The 18,093-nt window shown below is 40.9% G+C and overlaps 1 protein-coding gene across 6 annotated transcripts in view; it reads left to right on the top strand.

Annotated features, from left to right (window-relative positions):
• Positions 1-18,093, top strand: part of DYNC1I1 (dynein cytoplasmic 1 intermediate chain 1) — a 278,730-nt gene that overhangs the window by 205,096 nt on the left and 55,541 nt on the right. For all 6 annotated transcript variants that reach the window (XM_070424306.1, XM_070424305.1, XM_070424309.1 and 3 more), the window contains 3 exons: positions 8,039-8,185; positions 12,437-12,550; positions 15,015-15,148. In XM_070424306.1, the coding sequence (XP_070280407.1) occupies positions 8,039-8,185; positions 12,437-12,550; positions 15,015-15,148 (395 nt within the window). The remainder of the gene's footprint in view (positions 1-8,038; positions 8,186-12,436; positions 12,551-15,014; positions 15,149-18,093) is intronic.

Raw genomic sequence — 18,093 nt, forward strand, 5'->3', positions numbered from 1 at the left:
TTTGTAGGCAAAGTGAGAACTATCATGCTCTTATTATGAATTGAAAATTCAGGCGTAGACACCTCACAGCATTGGTGGGATTGCAAATTGGTACAACCACTATGGAAAACAATATAGAGTTCCTAAAAAAATTAGAACTACCATATGACCCAGAAATCCCACTTCTGGGTATTGATCTGAAGAAATCCAAAACCCTAATTCAAAAAGATTTATGCAGCCCTATGTACACTGCAGCATTATTCACAATCACCAAGATATGGAAGCAACCTAAGTGTCCATGCATAGATGAATGGATAAAGAAGAGGCGGTACATATATATACAATGGAATATTACTCAGCCATAAAAAATAATGAAATTTTACCATTTGCAATAACATGAATGGACCCAGAGCAGCAATTATCAACCTTTTTTATTTCATGACATGCATAAACTAATTACTAAATTCTGTAGCATACCAAAAATTGCATATTTTTTTGCCAATGTGACCAAAAAATAGGTGTAATTTTGATTCATTCACACCAGACAGCTCGTGTTGTGTTGACTGTTACTGTTTTATTTGACAATCTGAGAGAAAAGAGGTCAGTTCCTCTGACTAAATAACCAGGTATTAAATGTTTTAAAATGTATTGCAGCACACTGCAATTGAATATCACTGACCTAGAGGTTATTATGTCAAGTAAAATAAGTTAGAAAGAGAGAGACAAATACCATGATTCCACTTATATGTATAACTTAAAAAACAAAATAAAAGGAATAAAAAAAATAGAAACACACTTATAAATACAGAGAACAAATTGATGGTTGCCAAGTAGAAAGGGATTTGGGAGAATGGGTGAAAAAGTGAAAGGGATTAAGAAGTACAAATTTCCAGTTATAGAAACAGTCACAGGGATGTAAAGTACAGCAGCACAGGAAATATAGACAATAATATTGTAATAACTATGTATGGTGTCAGATGGGTACTAGATTTATCAGGATGACTACTTCATAAGGTATATAAATGTCTAACCACTATGTTGTACTTCTGAAAAAAATAAAACATGTATAACAACTGCAATTGAGAAATAAATTTAAATAAATAAATAAATTGAAAATTTGCCGCCCCAAAAAGCTAGTAGGTTTCAGAGCAAGAAGTCAGCTCTGGGGACTCCGAGTGTGTTAACCCTACCTTTCCACCTCAGTGCTTCCTGTGGTGCAGAAACTGAAGATTTTCCGGGGAAAGTAAAGAGGATTGAATAATTATTTGAGGAAAGAGTGATCAAAATAGTCCAGACAGTTGTCCTGAAGATAATAAAAGGTTGATAAACTCCATGGAATCAAAATCATGTCTACACACTAACTTTTTCAAAAATTAAGATATAATTCACATACCAAAAATTCACCCTTTTAAAGTGTACAATTTAGTGTTTTTGGTATAGTCACAAAGTTGTTAGCCATCACCATTATCTATTCCAGAACATTTTATCGATACCCCACCCTAAAAGTAAATCCTATATCGTATTCTCTCCAGGCTCCCATCCCTGAGTTACCACTAATCTACTTCCTGCCTGTATGGATTTGCCTATTCTGGACATTTCATATAAATAAAACTATACACTATCGGGTCTTTCGTGACTTTTTCACTTAGCATAATCTTCTCGGGGTTCATCCATGTGATAGCATGCATCAAGTACTGCATTTTTTTTTTATTGACGAATAATAGTCCATTGTATGGATCTCCTGCTTATTAATCTGTTCCTTGGTTGATGGACGTTTGGGTTGTTTGCGCTTTGGGGCTACTATAAATGCTGTTGTGAACATTCATGTACATGTTTTTGTTTAGTCATATGTTTTCAGTTATCTTGGGTATATACCTAGGAGTGGAATTACTAGGTCATATGTTAACTTTCTGTTTTAACTTTTGCAAGAACTTCTAGACCAGTGGTTCTCAACCTTGCCTGCACATTAGAATCACCTGGGAATCTTTTTAAAATCCTGATTTCCGGGCCTCATCCTCCAGGAATGAGAAACAGGAAATTCCTCCAAAGAAACAGGAAATTCTGTTTCTTTGTTACTAATGTTGTGGCCCCACCCCATAACAAAGAAATAGAATTTCTGGAAGATGAGGCCCAGAAATCAGGATTTTAAAAAGATTCCCAGGTGTTTCTAATGTGCAGTCAAGTTTGAGAACCACTGTTCTAGACTGTTTTCCAGAGTGGCTGTCTCATTTTCCATTCCTATCAGCATTGTATGAGTGTTCCAGTTTTTCCACAGCCTCACCAACACTTGTTATTTTCCTTTTTTTCTTCCCCCAGCTTTATTGAGGTACTAGAGGCCCAGTGCACGAAATTCATGCACGGGAGGAGGGGGTCCCTCAGCCCAACCTACACCCTCTCCAATCCGGGATCCTTCTCGAAATCCGGAACCACTGGCTCCTAACTGCTCACCTGCCTGCCTGCCTGATGCCCCTAACTGCTCCCCTGCCAGCCTGATGGCCCTAACTGCTCTCCCTTGCTGGCCTGATCCCCCTAACTGCTCTCCCCTCCTGACCTGATCACCCTAACTACCTATCTGCTCTCCCTTCCTCTCCGTGCCCTTCGGACCCCTGGTGCAGGTATGCTGAGAGCTCTCCACCGCGGCCCCGCCCCATACTGATTGGTCGTTATATAACGGTGTCCCTGCGAATTTGCATATTCCTCTATTATTGGTATAGATAATTGCCATGTAAACATTTAACAATTACAGCCATCCTAATGTATGTGAAGTGGCATCTCAGTGTGGTTTGATCACTAACTTTTGTATTTTCAGCACACAGGTCTGGGCACAGGATAGTCTCAATATTGAAAGGCATAAAAATTGCAAGGGATTCAAAGGAAAGTCTCAGAATGACTGGTTTCTAATCTTTAGGAAATCAAATTTTAGCATGAGCTGCTTTTTTTTTTTTTAAGTACAAACTCTGTCAAGAAGTAGCATGCAAGCTAATTTCTAATGGGGTGATAACTTTGAGTAGATGGTCACTCGTCTTAGAGTTTAGAAGAATGCCATGTGCACCTGGGATAGAAACTTAGGCAAAGGAAAAGAGAGCTCAGAAGGAAACAAAACCCTTTTCCTTCATCTCCATTCAAGTTAAGTGCCCAAGTTGTGACTCCTGTGGTTGGCTTTAGCACCTTTACACCTTGCATGCAGTCAGATGCCTGGTGCTACAAGATTGCCTTTCTCTCAACAGTGTTCTCCAATTCCATGTGTTTCCATTAACAAAAGAAATATCTCTGTGAGTTTCTTAGGTACTTGCAGAAATACATACTAACTCACTAGTAGCCAGAAGCATCTGATCTGTCTGCCTCAGAGCCCTCTGACAGTCAGGCATTTGCTTTTAGGCAAATAAAATATCAGCCACCATTAAACAGCATATGGCAACAATATGGCCATTCCCTCTCTGGGGACCAACATCTCCCCAAAAGAGATGGTACTTGAAATAGGAGATACTTTTGAATGCGAGATCCCTATTGCTCCCACCCAGGCATGGTGGCTGGAGAGTGGGCTGAGTGCCATACACAGAAGGACAAACCAGATCAAATGTGAGCATAGGGGACCGTCTGCCCAGCCAGCAACGGCCAAGGGCGATTTGTCCTAGGCAGCTGGGTCTGCGGTTAAGGGGAAGTACCATCCCTAAGGTGGTCTGGATTAGCTCTGTAAAATAGAAAACAGCCCCCACAGCCACTTAAGAAGGGGTTGGGCTGCCTGCAATTGCGTACAGTGGTGTGCAGTGAGCGGAGGGAAACATTGAAAGTGAAGCCTCCACCCGTCTCGCTCGTCTCAGTGGAATTCCCTCAGTGAACGGGGTAAAATAAACTGCCTTGTCTCAAAATGGATGATGAGGGTGTGGAACCAAGTTAAGTGGGTCAACTCGTGTTCAAGTGGACATGGGCAATATGGGGAAAGGGGCGCCGCCTCTGCAGAGGACACTGAAAATGGTCAACAGAGATGGCCTGATCCTGAAAGCATAGCCTACGCCTTGCTTGTAATTTAGGGGAACTATACAGTATGCAAATCATCAAGATGTGATACTCGTCCTGGAATTATACCTAGTGTGTTATTAGTTTGAATATAGTCGGTCAGGCTCATCAGTTTTACATCAAGCCTTTAACATATAAGCTTGCATTTCTGGGCCCTTGAGTTGACTGTCAGCGTGGCCACATCAATGAAATCACTGGCCGTCTGAAAACAGAGTTCACATGTAGAGTGAGGGGAGCTTTGATTAGACAGCATCATCTAAAAATTCTTGTCAACTTGATCATTATTTTTCCACTTGGGTAAACTACTTGATTTGACTGCATAAAGGCCATATATTATTTCTCAAAATAATTCTAAGGCTCTAATATTGTAAAGAATAAAATAAAATAGGTAAAAAGTTAAAACTACAAAAATATATAGAGAGAGATATACATTTTTATAGAGCCAAGAATAACAAGGTAGGGAAACTTCTCGTTTCCAGTTGATTTTGTTTGTCTAAATTGTATTAACCATGTAATTTAATAAAGCTTTATTATGACACTGAATAACTGAATTAATACAAAATGTGAAATGCCTAGGAGAGTGATTAAATTGTGTCAAAATGATATTATTAATGCTTTTCATAGAATATGCCTCAGAAAGTGTACTGTTAAAAGGAGAACAACAAAAAATCACATGTTTTAGTGTCAATCAGCTTTTCTGGAATGCCTTTTTACTCTTTAGCCGTGGCTGTAACTGACAGGACAATATCATCCTTTGCTCTTCGTGCTGACAGTCTATAAATTCCATGACAATTGGCAGCAACAACTAGATCAGTAGCTGCATGAACAGCCGGAGGTTGCAGGGTTTTTTTCCAAGACACTTTGCTCCTAGGAGGTTGATGCATACTTTCCAAATTAGAAGAGGAGCTTTCTCCATCAGCGCTGAGTTGGGGGACTGTTCAAAAGGAACCTAAGCATTTGGATGAAAAATAAAAAATTTAGTCAATCATCCAAACATTTGCCACCATTACATCAAACATCAGAGCACTTAAAAACATCTCAAGAAATGACCGAATTCTAAACGTTACATCTAGATAATTGAGATCATACTTCCTTAACGTTTCCATATGAATGATAGCATGTTAGACGTGGCATACCCTGGAGATCTGGTTAGAGCCTTTATGTATATTCTATAACACAGAGACTATGTAGTATAATTAATGTATTCAGCTTTAAAAATAAGTGGGCATTTAAGAATCACATAGATACTCCTCCATTTTTAATGTTTCAAATATAAAATAAGTATGTCCACTCCATTCCTCATGGAGATATTGTAAAAGCTGGTTTGCAGTAAAACAGAGTAGCCTCTGGTGGCAGAACTCTAGTGCCCCAAGGGGTTGTTACTCTTTGTCAGCATTAATTTGACATTTTATCAAATGTAGATAGAATTCTGAATTTGAGATGAGGGCTTTTGTGACATTTACAATTTTTTGAAGTGATTGGGTTAGCACTTAGAGTAAACAAACAAATGAATGAAAAAGTAGGAAGTAGAGTTCTCACTTTGTGGGGTTGGAGTCTAGTTGATTGCTGACTGTGTGTTTCAGTTTTGTAGAAATACCCACACTGTTCGTTTTTCTCTAGTTTAGTCTCTCAACAAACTGTGTAAGTTTTGGAGCAGTATTTGCTGGGATTTAACTGAAACGCAGAAGCAATCAAGTGGTCGAATTCGGGATTTTTCTAATTCAATGACATTCCTTTGTCCATATTGATTGGAGCTTTGGTAAATTCATTCGTTGGTACCACCTGGATAATTTTAAGTCTTTCTGAAGCTTTAAAGAAAACATTTCCAACATAGCTCAAGCAACATAAGAATTTCATCAATTGAAAACTAAGAATCATTTCTGTGGGATGTGTAAAACAAGAAGCTGACCGGCATTATTTTCTTTTTCTTTAATTCAGTATCATTATTGAGAGTTATTCTTGAACTTTATGAAAACCAGATTGGAGCACACATGCATGTTCTCCATTGAAACATGTTCAAGGAATTGGAACTGAAAATCATTCAAACTAGGAAAACATGACATTGAAAAATAGTCCACATTCTTTAATCTACCTCAGAGTGTCTGAGACTGTTTTTGACTAGAAAGCCTTAGGCTGGTAGCAGATCTGATTTTTTTAGAAATGGGTGTTTAGCTTCCCAGTCAGAAAGAGGTCATAATTTTTTTTCCCCAATCACTTCTTTACTTTGCTGGCTTGTCAGTTATAACCTTTGATCCTCTATGTTGCTCAGAAAGCTATGATTTCTTGTTGTCCACAGAAACCCAAAGAGTGCCTGCCACTCAAGGCCCTGTCTTGTCTGGCCCAGGTGACCTCTTCAGCCACATTTCCTACTACTGGCCCCTTCCATGCAACCTCTTTCCCAGCCAAACCAGACTGTGGGCTGTTCATCAGGCTCTGTTTTGGTGCCTCTAGTCTTTCCTTCCCATTATCCATCTCTGTTTTTTATTTCCCTCTCCACTTGTTTTTTTTGTTTGTTTGGGTTTTTAAAAATATATTTTATTGATTTGAGAGGGAGAAGGAGAGAGATGGAAATATCAATTGGCTGCCTCCTACACACCCCTACTGGAGACGGAGCCCATGACCTGGGCATGTACCCCAACCAGGAATCGAACTGGCGACCTCTTGGTTCCTGGGTCAACATTCAACCACTGAGCCATACCAGCTGGGCTCCTCTCTCTTTGTTGAACGTTCATACTTCATATATATTTCCTTCCATGAGGTCTTTCTAACTATCCTGCCCTTTCCACTCTCCTCTCTTCTCTTTCTTAGCTAAAACAAATCTTCCCCCATCATACACATGTGCTCCTATGATTTAGTCATGGCATGTACCACATTCAAGGCAGCTACTTATGTTTGCAAGTTGTGTCCTGCACACTTGCAGGGTGTTGTGAGGACAAAAATTCACCTTACTCCGCTTGCCATGGCACCCACCCGCCTACATGACTGTGTCTGTGCAGAGGCACCTTTTTCAGTTTCATACAAAGGCATGGCCTGGCACGGATGGATTAGCAGCAACTTTGCCTGCCTGCCTTTTTCCTTTACCAGGGCACAAGTTCGTGGAGGGCAGTGACTACCTTTGTATTCTTGTCATGCCTATTACAATGCCTTTCTTACACATAAGATCATTTATTGAATTTAATTGGAGGGATGAAATGTATTTATTAAAAACAATTACTTCTGCACATAAACACAAACATGGAAACCGCTACAGGAAACAAAATGGACTTCTGAGCTGATGTGGACCAGCCAACTTGTCTGATTTTAAGTATATCATGGCTCTGTCTCCACTAAGCAATTTCCTATAAAATGTTGTGCCCAGTAGTCTTTTGTGGAATTTCAGAAACCACATTCACGATGCTATGACAGGCCATGGCAGAGTTGGACTGAAATCCGTTTCTGACTGTTTGTTAAAATAGGCAAAGAATAACATTAAGAATTGTCTGAAGTGGGCAGGATAAAGGTCAGGAGAATGCTCATGGGAGGCGAGGGAATTTGAGGAGGAACCGGTTGGATCAGCCTGAGGTCAGTTCGCTTCCTAGAAGTCTACACGAAGCCAAAAACAGAAAAAGCACCCCATCTTGAAAGCCTTCAAAGCCTTGCCAACCTTGTCCATAGTATAACTTGATGTGGCCATGACCTCAAAGCAGAGGATGGCTTTGTAAAGTGGAGAATTAATATTAGCTCCGATACAGTTTTATTGGTCAATGGGAAATGTCCATATAGCAAGCTTTCCAGACCACAAAGCAATGATGTGCATCAGATAGGTTTTATGCCTATTTGATGATCTGGCCAGGACTTCAGATTTCAAGTTTCAGGGGGTAACCATTGGCCACCCTCACAAGGGAAAGTCTGTGTACAAAATGTCCTACTCACTCTGCACTTCATCATTGCTTTATGTTTTCCAGAATGTGTTGAGTTTATGTAATGAACTGTTTTCTCTTCAGGAAGAAACAAGCTTTCTCCAAGCCTTTCACAGTGCTCTTCTCTCCCCTTTTCTTCACAGTCCTCTGTGATGTCAGTCTGCTTTGCTCGGTTCCATCCAAACTTGGTGGTTGGTGGGACGTACTCGGGCCAGATAGTCCTGTGGGATAATCGCAGTCATCGGAGGACGCCAGTGCAGCGGACACCCTTGTCAGCTGCTGCACACACAGTGAGTCAAGCTTCTGTCACATCCCCTGTTGGCCAGCCAAGCCCTGAAAGAAGGGATAACTGACAAAAGTACAATATTTTCAGTAACTCCAAGTTCCAAGTATCTAACTTATAGTGATTAGATCCTGACTGACTAAAATAAAGCCGAGTGCCAAGTAGGCGGAGGAAGCACTGGGTTAGAGAAGTCTCTCAATAATCTGCAAGTTTTAGCACATACAAAGGATTTCTTAGGATGTCCCAAAGGTCACCTGTGGATGCAAGCTAAAAATGGACATAGGGAGAAACTTGAGGAAAGGCATCTGTTAAATTGTTTCCCTAAACAAACCCTTCACATTTACATGTTAAGATAGAAAGTCATTCTCAAACAGACCATGAAGAGTAAGCATTTCATGTCTCTGGATAGCACATGAGACTTTTGCCAATAGGCCTTTTCCACTTGTGATTGGAGGGAGTGCTGTGGCTTTAAATTCTGGAATGCATGATGTAAGTCTCAACAGTGAAGTCTGCAGTGACAAAATAATCCCTAAGGTTAAAAGTTAACATCTCAAAACCATTACCCATAATTTAGCAGAAGAGGTTTAGTATAGTGTTTGGAAGACAACTACTCTGTCATTTCCTTTAAGAGACTGACAGGTGTATTTAGCAATTGTTAAGAGGAATGGGAAGACAGGCATGTCTCCATCAATCCTTGCTACCTTGACATTCAGGGTAACTGATGTTCCTTCTCTGAAATGCCCAAATTATGCCCAAGGAAACAGCTCTACTATTGTTTCAGTTTCCTTAATGTGGTTGCCTCACTTGTTTCATCTGCTGGCCTCAAAACCACTCTAGCTTTAAAAAAGGACTGTTGGCTGTTTTAGCTAGACCATGAAGAGGAAAATTCTTCCACTCTTGTAAGATTGACAATGGGAAATGACAAATACCAAGTTAGTCTTAATTCTTATTGACTGGGCCCAAGACTCATGCAGGTGAAACTAGTTCTTGGGGATCTTGGAAAATTGCTCAGGCCTACCCCATTTCTCCAAACTAATAACAGAAAATTGTGACCCAAGAGAAGATGGGCTTGGTGCAGGTGTTTGCTCCAGTAGTGTGAAAACATGTCTTGGCTCTATGTGTCTATCTGGTGTCTTTGCGAGCATACCTTCTGAAATTTCAAAAAATTACAAAGCTAAATGTTAGATTATTTAGCCATCAGCTTTTGGGGAGAGTTAAAATCCAGCTCTTCCAAAGAGTTCACCTTTCTTTTACAAATAGCTTTAGGATGTGATCGTCACAAGGAAAAGACAATTATTGCCAAACAGTGACATTATTTCTGTTAGAAAATAAAACAACAATTTCTTCTTCTCTTTTGCTGTATTTTGTTGAATCCATAGCTTAAAAAGTGCACAATTTTGTGACTGTCTTTCAACTTCTACTAATGCCTGGCTGATTGGTACCAGGATCAAAAGTGGTTAAGGAAAAAGAGGTCCACCACAGATTACTAACTAATTTCCTTTCACACCCACCACACATATGTATTTGAGACAACAGGAAACCCTAATTAAAGCAAAAGCCTTCTGCCACACAGTAAGTTTATTCCTAAAATAAATAAAAACAATCTGGCATCTAAACAGGAAAAATTAGTTCTACCATTGCTTTTTTCTTTTCATTAAGTAGAGTTGTGTATGTCTGTGTCTGTGTATGAGTAGACATGCCCACGTGTCTGCTTCTGTTCTGGTTTCTTTACATCTCTCTCTTTTCTTTTAAACTGAGTTTTATTACTCATGAAAGCAGAGGCCAGTAGTACTGATTAAAGCCAGGGAGGGGCTACCACACATATTCCTTCTCTAGGCATTTGGCTCTACACATTCTTCCAGCTGCCTTTTTCCCTACTATACCCATTCATGGGAGTCCCAGTCCATTAGGGTCTTGGTGATTTGTGTTGATGCTCCATGGTTAACAACAACAACAAATAAACCAGTAGACTCTTGCTGAAAAATCCTATGTAGATTTTAGGTCCATAACACTGTTTGGACCTTGCTTTCCCATCTTCAGGGATTTTTAATTTAAAAATTTGGGGTGACATTGGTTAATAAGATTACATAAGCATTTCAAGTGTATAATATTATAATACATCATCTGTATATTACATCATGTGCTCATCATCCCAAGTCTAGTCTCCTTCCGACACCATACATTTAATCCCCTTTACCCTCTTCATCCTCCCCCCACACACCTTCGTCTCTGGTAACCACTATACTGTTGGCTGTGTTATTGAGATTTTTTGTCTGTTTGTCCTGGTCATTCCTTTGCTTCTTTCTGTTTTATATTCTACATATGATTCTTGTCATTTTCTGTCTACCATTCTTCAGTTTTGCTAAGTCTGCTCTTTTTAGGTGAGAATTCGTTTCCCCCATTCTCCCACTTGATTTTCATGCAGAGCTTTGTAGGCTGTGTGGCTCAGGGCTTGCATTTGCGTACTGCTTCAGGTCCCACACACCCCAGGAGAGACTTGAGGAAAAGCATTGTCCACAGTCCCCCCACCAGTTAGGCCCTTTGATATTAAGGGACCTGATCAGGATAACATTCAGTTTCAGATCTCCCATGTGAGATCCACTAGAGCTGGTTCATTGGAAAGTTTCTGTAGGAATATGGTATGGAAAAGACATGGGGACTTAGTTGACGGTCCATCAACTGGGTAAAAGAGATGATGTGATCACCAAAGCAGCAAATGTAATCTTAAGATGCATTAATACAGGTGTATTTTTTATCACATGAGAAGTGACTATTCAGCACGCCCTGGATTTCTAGATTCTCTCAGAGTATAGGTAGATTTTTTTTCTCACAACTCCAATGTTGAGAGGAACTCAGACAAAATATAGCATATTCAAAAGATTGTGACCAGGATGGGGAAGGTATTGAAAACCAGGTACTCAAGGACAATTGAAGGAATTGGTGATGATTAGTCTAAGTAAGACAAGACTGAGGGAGGAAGGCACAATAACAAACTAAATATTGTTTTGAGTTGACCAGTATAATCCCAGAGGGCACTGTACTGAAAATATCTCTTTGAGCTTTCTTTACCCCATTGGTGGAAGGAATTAGTGCTAAAACTAACTACCCCAAAGAAAGGTGTTTAAGCAGAGTTTGGACCACCTCTTCGTAAAGGCAGATGAGCAGCTGGCCTAAATGATTATTATGGTCCTTTCTGACCAGGAGTTTATATGATAATAACAGTTTGGGAACCATTCTTTAGATAATATCAACTTTCCAATATTAAAGATTGTTTCATTGTCATTGTGGCTACGTATAATGGACAGTAACTCATCAAGAGTAAGACTTAGACTGTCAGCTATTTGCACAGAGAAGCATCAGCTAAGCTGTGGTTTGGCCACTGATGGCTAAGCTGCTTGAAATCTAACCCAAATTGCTGCTAGGTTCTGCTCATACTAACCTTCCATTTAGTATTTAATGTGCAGCTGCAAATGATTTTAGGCTGCCATTTAGGATTCTACAGAGTGGGATAACCTACTAGAGTTATGACAGAAGGTTAGAGAGCATCTTTCTTATGACTCCTGGGATGTATACATGACCTTTCTCAAGGTCCTGGCCAAATCTAAGCCTCCATACTATGGCAAATCGTGTTTTGAAAAATAAATCTATCATTTTCTTAGATTTTGCAGTAACATAAAGGAACCTAATTTTATCTCACGAGGTGCATTGTGCCAATAGTTTCCACCACCAACATCTCTCCCTCAAATGCAAGAGGCTGATGAATATTAACCACTTCTTATAAAGAATGTTAACAAATGTTTGGCACTATGACCATAATGCCTTAAACTCCAGATTTAGTAATACTTATTCCTTCCAAAAGCCAATAGTTCTCCCCTTTTGAAGACTGGCTTTTTCCATCACTCTTAGTGAGCTCAGATGCCAAACTGTGCAATGGAGACTCATTCAAGCAATCCAGATTCACCTCCCTGCATGGCTTCTACCCACCAAACCACCCTTGCTCTATGTAGCTTCCTTCAGCTCTGTTGCACTGCATCTGACTGAGCACAGGGAAGCTTTGCGTTTCCACCACTATGTGTTGCTGACAGAGCTTTTAGAAAGAAATCAGGTTCAAATCAAAAGCGGCAAATGACCTGAGGCTTGTGTTATTGTAGGATTATGTCCTTCTTTAATCCTTGTTGTGGAGTAATGTGTTTAACACTCAAATGTAAGCATTTCCTCCGGGGTCGGAGTCTGATCCTCCATGTTTACGTTTTTGCAGCATCCCGTGTACTGTGTAAATGTTGTTGGGACCCAGAATGCTCATAACCTCATCACCGTCTCTACTGATGGTAAAATGTGTTCCTGGAGCCTGGATATGCTCTCAACGCCACAGGTGGGTTTGTTTTCCCCTACACAGAAGAGCATCCTGGTTAAAAGAGATACCTGCCTAATGGAACACAGTTCCTAAAAGCCAAACCCTCATATCCTATAGGAGCTAAAACCAATGAATGCACTTGAAAGAGTGGGGCCTGCTTTCAGCAGTCTCCTCTTGAAGCCAAAACCCATTTCCTTTACCACAAATCATGTAATTATTGTAAGACGTTAATCCTTAGGTCAGTTTCAAGTGAAAATGAAATAATCCATTTTGAAGCATAGTAATTATAGAAGTTGCCCGTGGTATGAATTGTACCTACCCTACAGAATTGCTAAACAGATGCAAAGGAGGCGGGAGCTCAACAGAGCAACCCCTCTGAGAAGAGGTATCCCGGCAAAACAGACACCCAGGCCCTCCCTTGTATTCATTGCCTAGACGACCGCCTGTGTGTATAAAGAATTTGTCAAACCATCTGTTTTCTCCTCTGGAATGTTGTTAGTATGGCTCCTGCCATTCCTTGCTCAACGAATGAGAAGTCAAAAATGAAATAGTTCCAAAGATTTCAAACCACTGCTGATTACAGTAATGGGAACCAAACAAAGGAACAGAAGGCAAGAGACGGATGGGTGGAGGCGTCTGAATGCAACTTGCAGAATATATGTATGTATACATACACACAGGAAGACACTACCTACACACACAAACACGTACACACACTATTCTCACATTTCTTTGTGGAGAAAAAGTACTTAACTCTCTTCCAGCTAAAATCACAGAGAAGAATTTATTGCCATAACCTTTGAGAAAAAATGTGAGGAAACATCAAGAAAATTGTAAAAGATATCTAAGAGATGATTCTCAATTTTAATATTCCTATTCCCTTTCCTGGAACAATGAATGGCCCAAGAATGTCTCTCTCAGTTTTGGAAAGCATGGAAGTTTTAAGATACATAAGGAAATGTAGAAACTATAAAGAACCTCCCAGAAGCCTCCACAAAATACAGATGTAGAGAATACTAAGGCTAAATAAGTTTTTAAATAATTTTTGGGGGAGAGGGGAGCTAATAAGCATCTTACAATTTAAGTTACTCTGTTTTTGCTGACTTTAACATTATGTAAGTCAGGAGTTGTGTGTGGGTGGGTATTTTATGGCTTTGTCTTAAAAGTCTCAACAATATGTTCCTTTAAAAGCATGGAGATTGTAAACAGATACAAGAGCCAACTCTCTAATTAGGAATTTTTAATTGCCCATTTTGCTGATTAAACATGCATTTGTTTTGGTTAAAACCAGTGATGCAGGGGCTACGAGACCGTTTTTGTTAGCTCTAGCGCGCCTGCATGGTTTTCTTACTGATGACGTGTTCCTGTCTCCATACACAGATTGAGGGTTTCATGGCATGACACCCTCTTGGAGCCCTGGTCCCTCTCTGTCCCAAGTGGGAGACCAAGAGACTGTACCTTCCCTGCTGCTACTTCTGTCGATGGGGCATGCCACTGGATGGTCCAGTTTCCTGTTTTAAGTTGTCCCAGGGTCCCCTCACTGATGCACTCATTCTGTGGGTCTCAGTACTGGGACCATGGTCTGTGCTGCCCAAACTCTGAGCATGCGCTTCCCATTCATGGACTCCTTGGCTGAGCTGACACGATTTACTTGTTTTGGGGAAAAAAGGACCAAATTCACAAGCAGCTATAATGACATGATCCCCTAGGGCCTAGAATGATTTTTTTTTTTAATTACTTCATGTGCACATAGTAGGCTGTTTGAAGTAAATAGCAAAAACATTCATGGATGTTAGTCATAATTACTCTTTGCTGTCATTAAACTTGATTCAGCAGAATGTGTTTTAAACTGCACTTTAATTCCCTATTTTAAAAAGTAATTTCAGATAAAATAGAGACTCTCATTTACTACTTTAAACCCTTATTTAAACGCTGTTCTTTGCAGGCTTCTAGCCTATTCACCCAACGGCCACCCTGGATGAAATCTAGTCCCGGTTGAAATCTGGTTTTTCTGACCTGAGTGACAACTTTCTGGTTTCAGTCCGCGGAGGACACACACTCCGGGTTTGACAGATGGGCTTTCGTACATCTGATATTAATACATGTGTCGTCTCACGAACAATTGATTTTGAAAATGTTTGTAAATACAAGGGTATTGTGTGTTTTATTAAAGCCTGGGGCTGACAAGTGTAACCATTACAGTATTATCTTTAGTTTCTGCACCATTAGTTTCAAAATTCTCACCTGTCATCTCTGCCCGACTTAAGAAGCAGCCGCGCTGATGAAATCCAGCCGCCTGAAACCAGAGAGACACAGAAGCCCGCGTGTCAGGGGCCGCCCGGCGTGGTTTCTGGCACAGCCGGGGTCTTTTGTAACGCTGTGTGAAAAGCAAACAGACGATTTGGCCAAATGATTTTTCCGTGCTATCTTTGGCATGGCGAGGAGTTGACAGAGGGAATGTAACCGCGTCGTGTTTTGGTAGGAGAGCATGGAGCTGGTGTACAATAAGTCCAAGCCTGTGGCTGTTACCGGAATGGCTTTCCCGACGGGAGACGTCAATAACTTCGTGGTTGGCAGCGAGGAGGGGACGGTCTACACGGCCTGTCGTCATGGAAGGTGATTTTGTTTGCTTAACAATGACGTGTTCCTCATTTCCGAAAGGTCTGTGATCGCTTTCTGGGTTATCACCACCTGGCATTCTGAGCGGGGTGTTTCTGAAGAGATGCAAGCGCCACCTCAAGTCTTCATGATCCTATACAGCATCCATGTGCTCTGGGCATTAGCCTTTTGTAAGCTTTTTCTTTTTATTATTAAAAATATATTTTATTGATTTTTTACAGAGAGGAAGGGAAAGGGATAGAGAGTTAGAAACATTGATGAGAGAGAAACATCGATCAGCTGCCTCCTGCACACCTCCTCCTGGGGATGTGCCCGCAACCAAGGTACATGCCCTTGACCGGAATCGAACCCGCGACCTTTCAGTCCGCAGGCCGATGCTCTATCCACTGAGCTAAACAGGCTAGGGCCTTTTGTAAGCTTTTGATGGCTCACACTGGCTTGAGGAAAAAGACCCCAGCTTCTTAGCTAACCATGTGAGACCAGGACTCCCTGCCCCTTTCCAGCCTCAGCCTTCAGGCTCCAGCCATGCACCCAGTAGGGATAAGAGTCCATGAGTTTGTACATGCAATTTCCTCCTCCCGGCCTGGCGTGTCTCTCCTGTTGGCCTGGATAATTCCTCCTCACTTTCCAGAGCCAGCATGGAACTCATGCCACATGGAATCTTCTCCAAACTCTTTTGGGCAAAGGAAACCATTCCCTCCTTTATGCTCCCATAGAATTTTCACTCCTTTATTCATTCAGTCCTTCAAGGAATATTTGCCAAGCACCTACCATCTGCCAGATACCATTACATCATAAGGATGCGGTAGGAACAAAACAGATGTGGAGTTCATATTCTGGTTGAGGTTGAAAGACAATTAACAAGTAAATATAGGATTTAAGATGCTATGCACTACAGAGAAATGAAAGTAGAATAAGTGGGATAGGACTAGAGGCGGTCAGCTAGACTTGCTATTTTATATATTTTTATGTATGCTTCTGCAATAATATTAATCTCATTTTATTTCAACTACTCATTCATCTGCCATTTTGCTCTTGCTATACTATTTTCATTTCATCATTGATTCCCCGCCTGGTGCCTGGCATCTAGTAAAGTGGGGAGCTAAAAATCTATATGGGGGATAAAGAAATGGCAATATCCTAATACTATAGAGTAGTGCCCGGGGCCCTTCCTCCCAGTCACAGAGGCTGGAATAGTATGAGATACATAAGCCACTATGAAGTTTCTAGATGCTAAGAACTCTGTCTTGATTGAGAAATTGGCCAATGCCCCCTGGAAAGCCATCAGGGTAAAGTAGAATCCAGCAATTTAGACTAGATTGTAAAATTGCATGCAAGACTTAATGAGTAGCCTCGCGTCTTTTGCAAGGTTCACTGTGTTCACCTTGGTGCATAATTTCTCTCACTTTTGTTCTAATTCGATTGATTTTTCGTCTCTTGCACTCATCCTTGCCTACTTAGATGTAATGAGGAACCAAAAACTGTTCCAAGTTTATACTCCTGTGTTTGTGTGATTTGTAGAAGTAACAAGCACCCATGGCTCAGCTATGTGGTTTTTCCATGTACACAATACGAGCTGCGATGTTCCTACTGCTCTGGACACAGTAACAAGCAGTATTTGACTTGCTCACATGGTTTAAAGATGACTGGGAAGATCTGCCTCCTGGCTCCATGTCGAATGGTCCTATGTCATCAAAACTGGCTAAAACCATGCATAAAAAGATCTGATAAAGTTGTTCATTCATGCAAGCGTTCACTGCACACCTGCTATGAGCATAGTGCCCTGCTAGATGCTGCCGGGCATGCAGACATCCTTTAAACCTGGCTCCTAGCTTTAAGAAACTGATGATGGTGGCAAAGGTAAACACACAACTCTCTGCAATACAGGTAAAGTGTCATAGGGGGCATGAGAGAGGCACAACAGTGCAGTGGGCCAAACGGGAGTCATAGCTTTGTCTGAACATTTATTACCGTCAACAGGGCATAGGTTCCATTGACTTGATCCAGGACCTTAATTATCTGTGAAGGCTACAGAGCGTGTTCATTGATAACTTTCAGATTTATTTGTTGGATTCTGTAATGTGAGTAACTTTTTCCATGGTGAATATTTTTGTCCTGTGGCTACTGTGCTTTCCAAGCACAAACAGAATGTGTACTGTAGTTCCAAAAATGAAGGGTGTCTGTGGTACACACCACGTATCTTTTTACAGCGCACTTGATTAAGCTTTCACACTGGCCCATCCGTCTGAAATAGAAAGCACAGATCTTCGTGAGGTTGTAAAGTAGCAGGCAGTTGGCTTTGTAGTAATTTTTAATGGGTCATAGAGGGCTGTGGGGAAGAGGGAGGCAGGGTTTCTGTTTTTCGCCTAACTCAGAGAAGGTGCAAATCTACTTCCATAAATTAAACCAAGTCCTCATTTTGCACCCTATAAACCTTTTCAGGATGCTGTTAAGGGCAAGTGGAGCCTCACCAGGGGCCACTTCAAAGATCAGTTCCTCGTGTTCATTAGCACAGACTTAAAGGGTCACGTGGAGAACTGCTGTTAGCAGCTTCGCTGGGCAGAGTTTGGGTGCCCGTTGCAGGGGCACACACTGCAGCACTTTGCTCGTGATTTCACATTTTGCTCAGCACATTGACGTTCATTGGTGCTCCAGAAGCCCAAATGTTTTAATAACTCAGTTCGTTTTTACTCTCAGTAACATAATATTTAGATTCTACAATCCTAACGTATTTGTCATAGCACGTGGATTTCTAGCATACGGCACTTTGCTATGTTTTCTCATTGGGTATGATTGTGTGCAGACTAGTGTATGATATAATAGGGGCCTGGAAATAATGCCGGCTCAGTTAAGTAAGTGACCTATGTCTGTGGATAACTTTCTAAATGTGTATCACTCATTTTCAAATGTGTTAGGGAAAAAAAAGGCTTACATTTGTCTCT

Source organism: Myotis yumanensis, unplaced genomic scaffold (genome assembly GCF_028538775.1).
Source record: "Myotis yumanensis isolate MYYU_CA2020_CCGP unplaced genomic scaffold, mMyoYum1.0.hap1 SCAF_9, whole genome shotgun sequence".
Taxonomy (NCBI): domain Eukaryota; kingdom Metazoa; phylum Chordata; class Mammalia; order Chiroptera; family Vespertilionidae; genus Myotis; species Myotis yumanensis.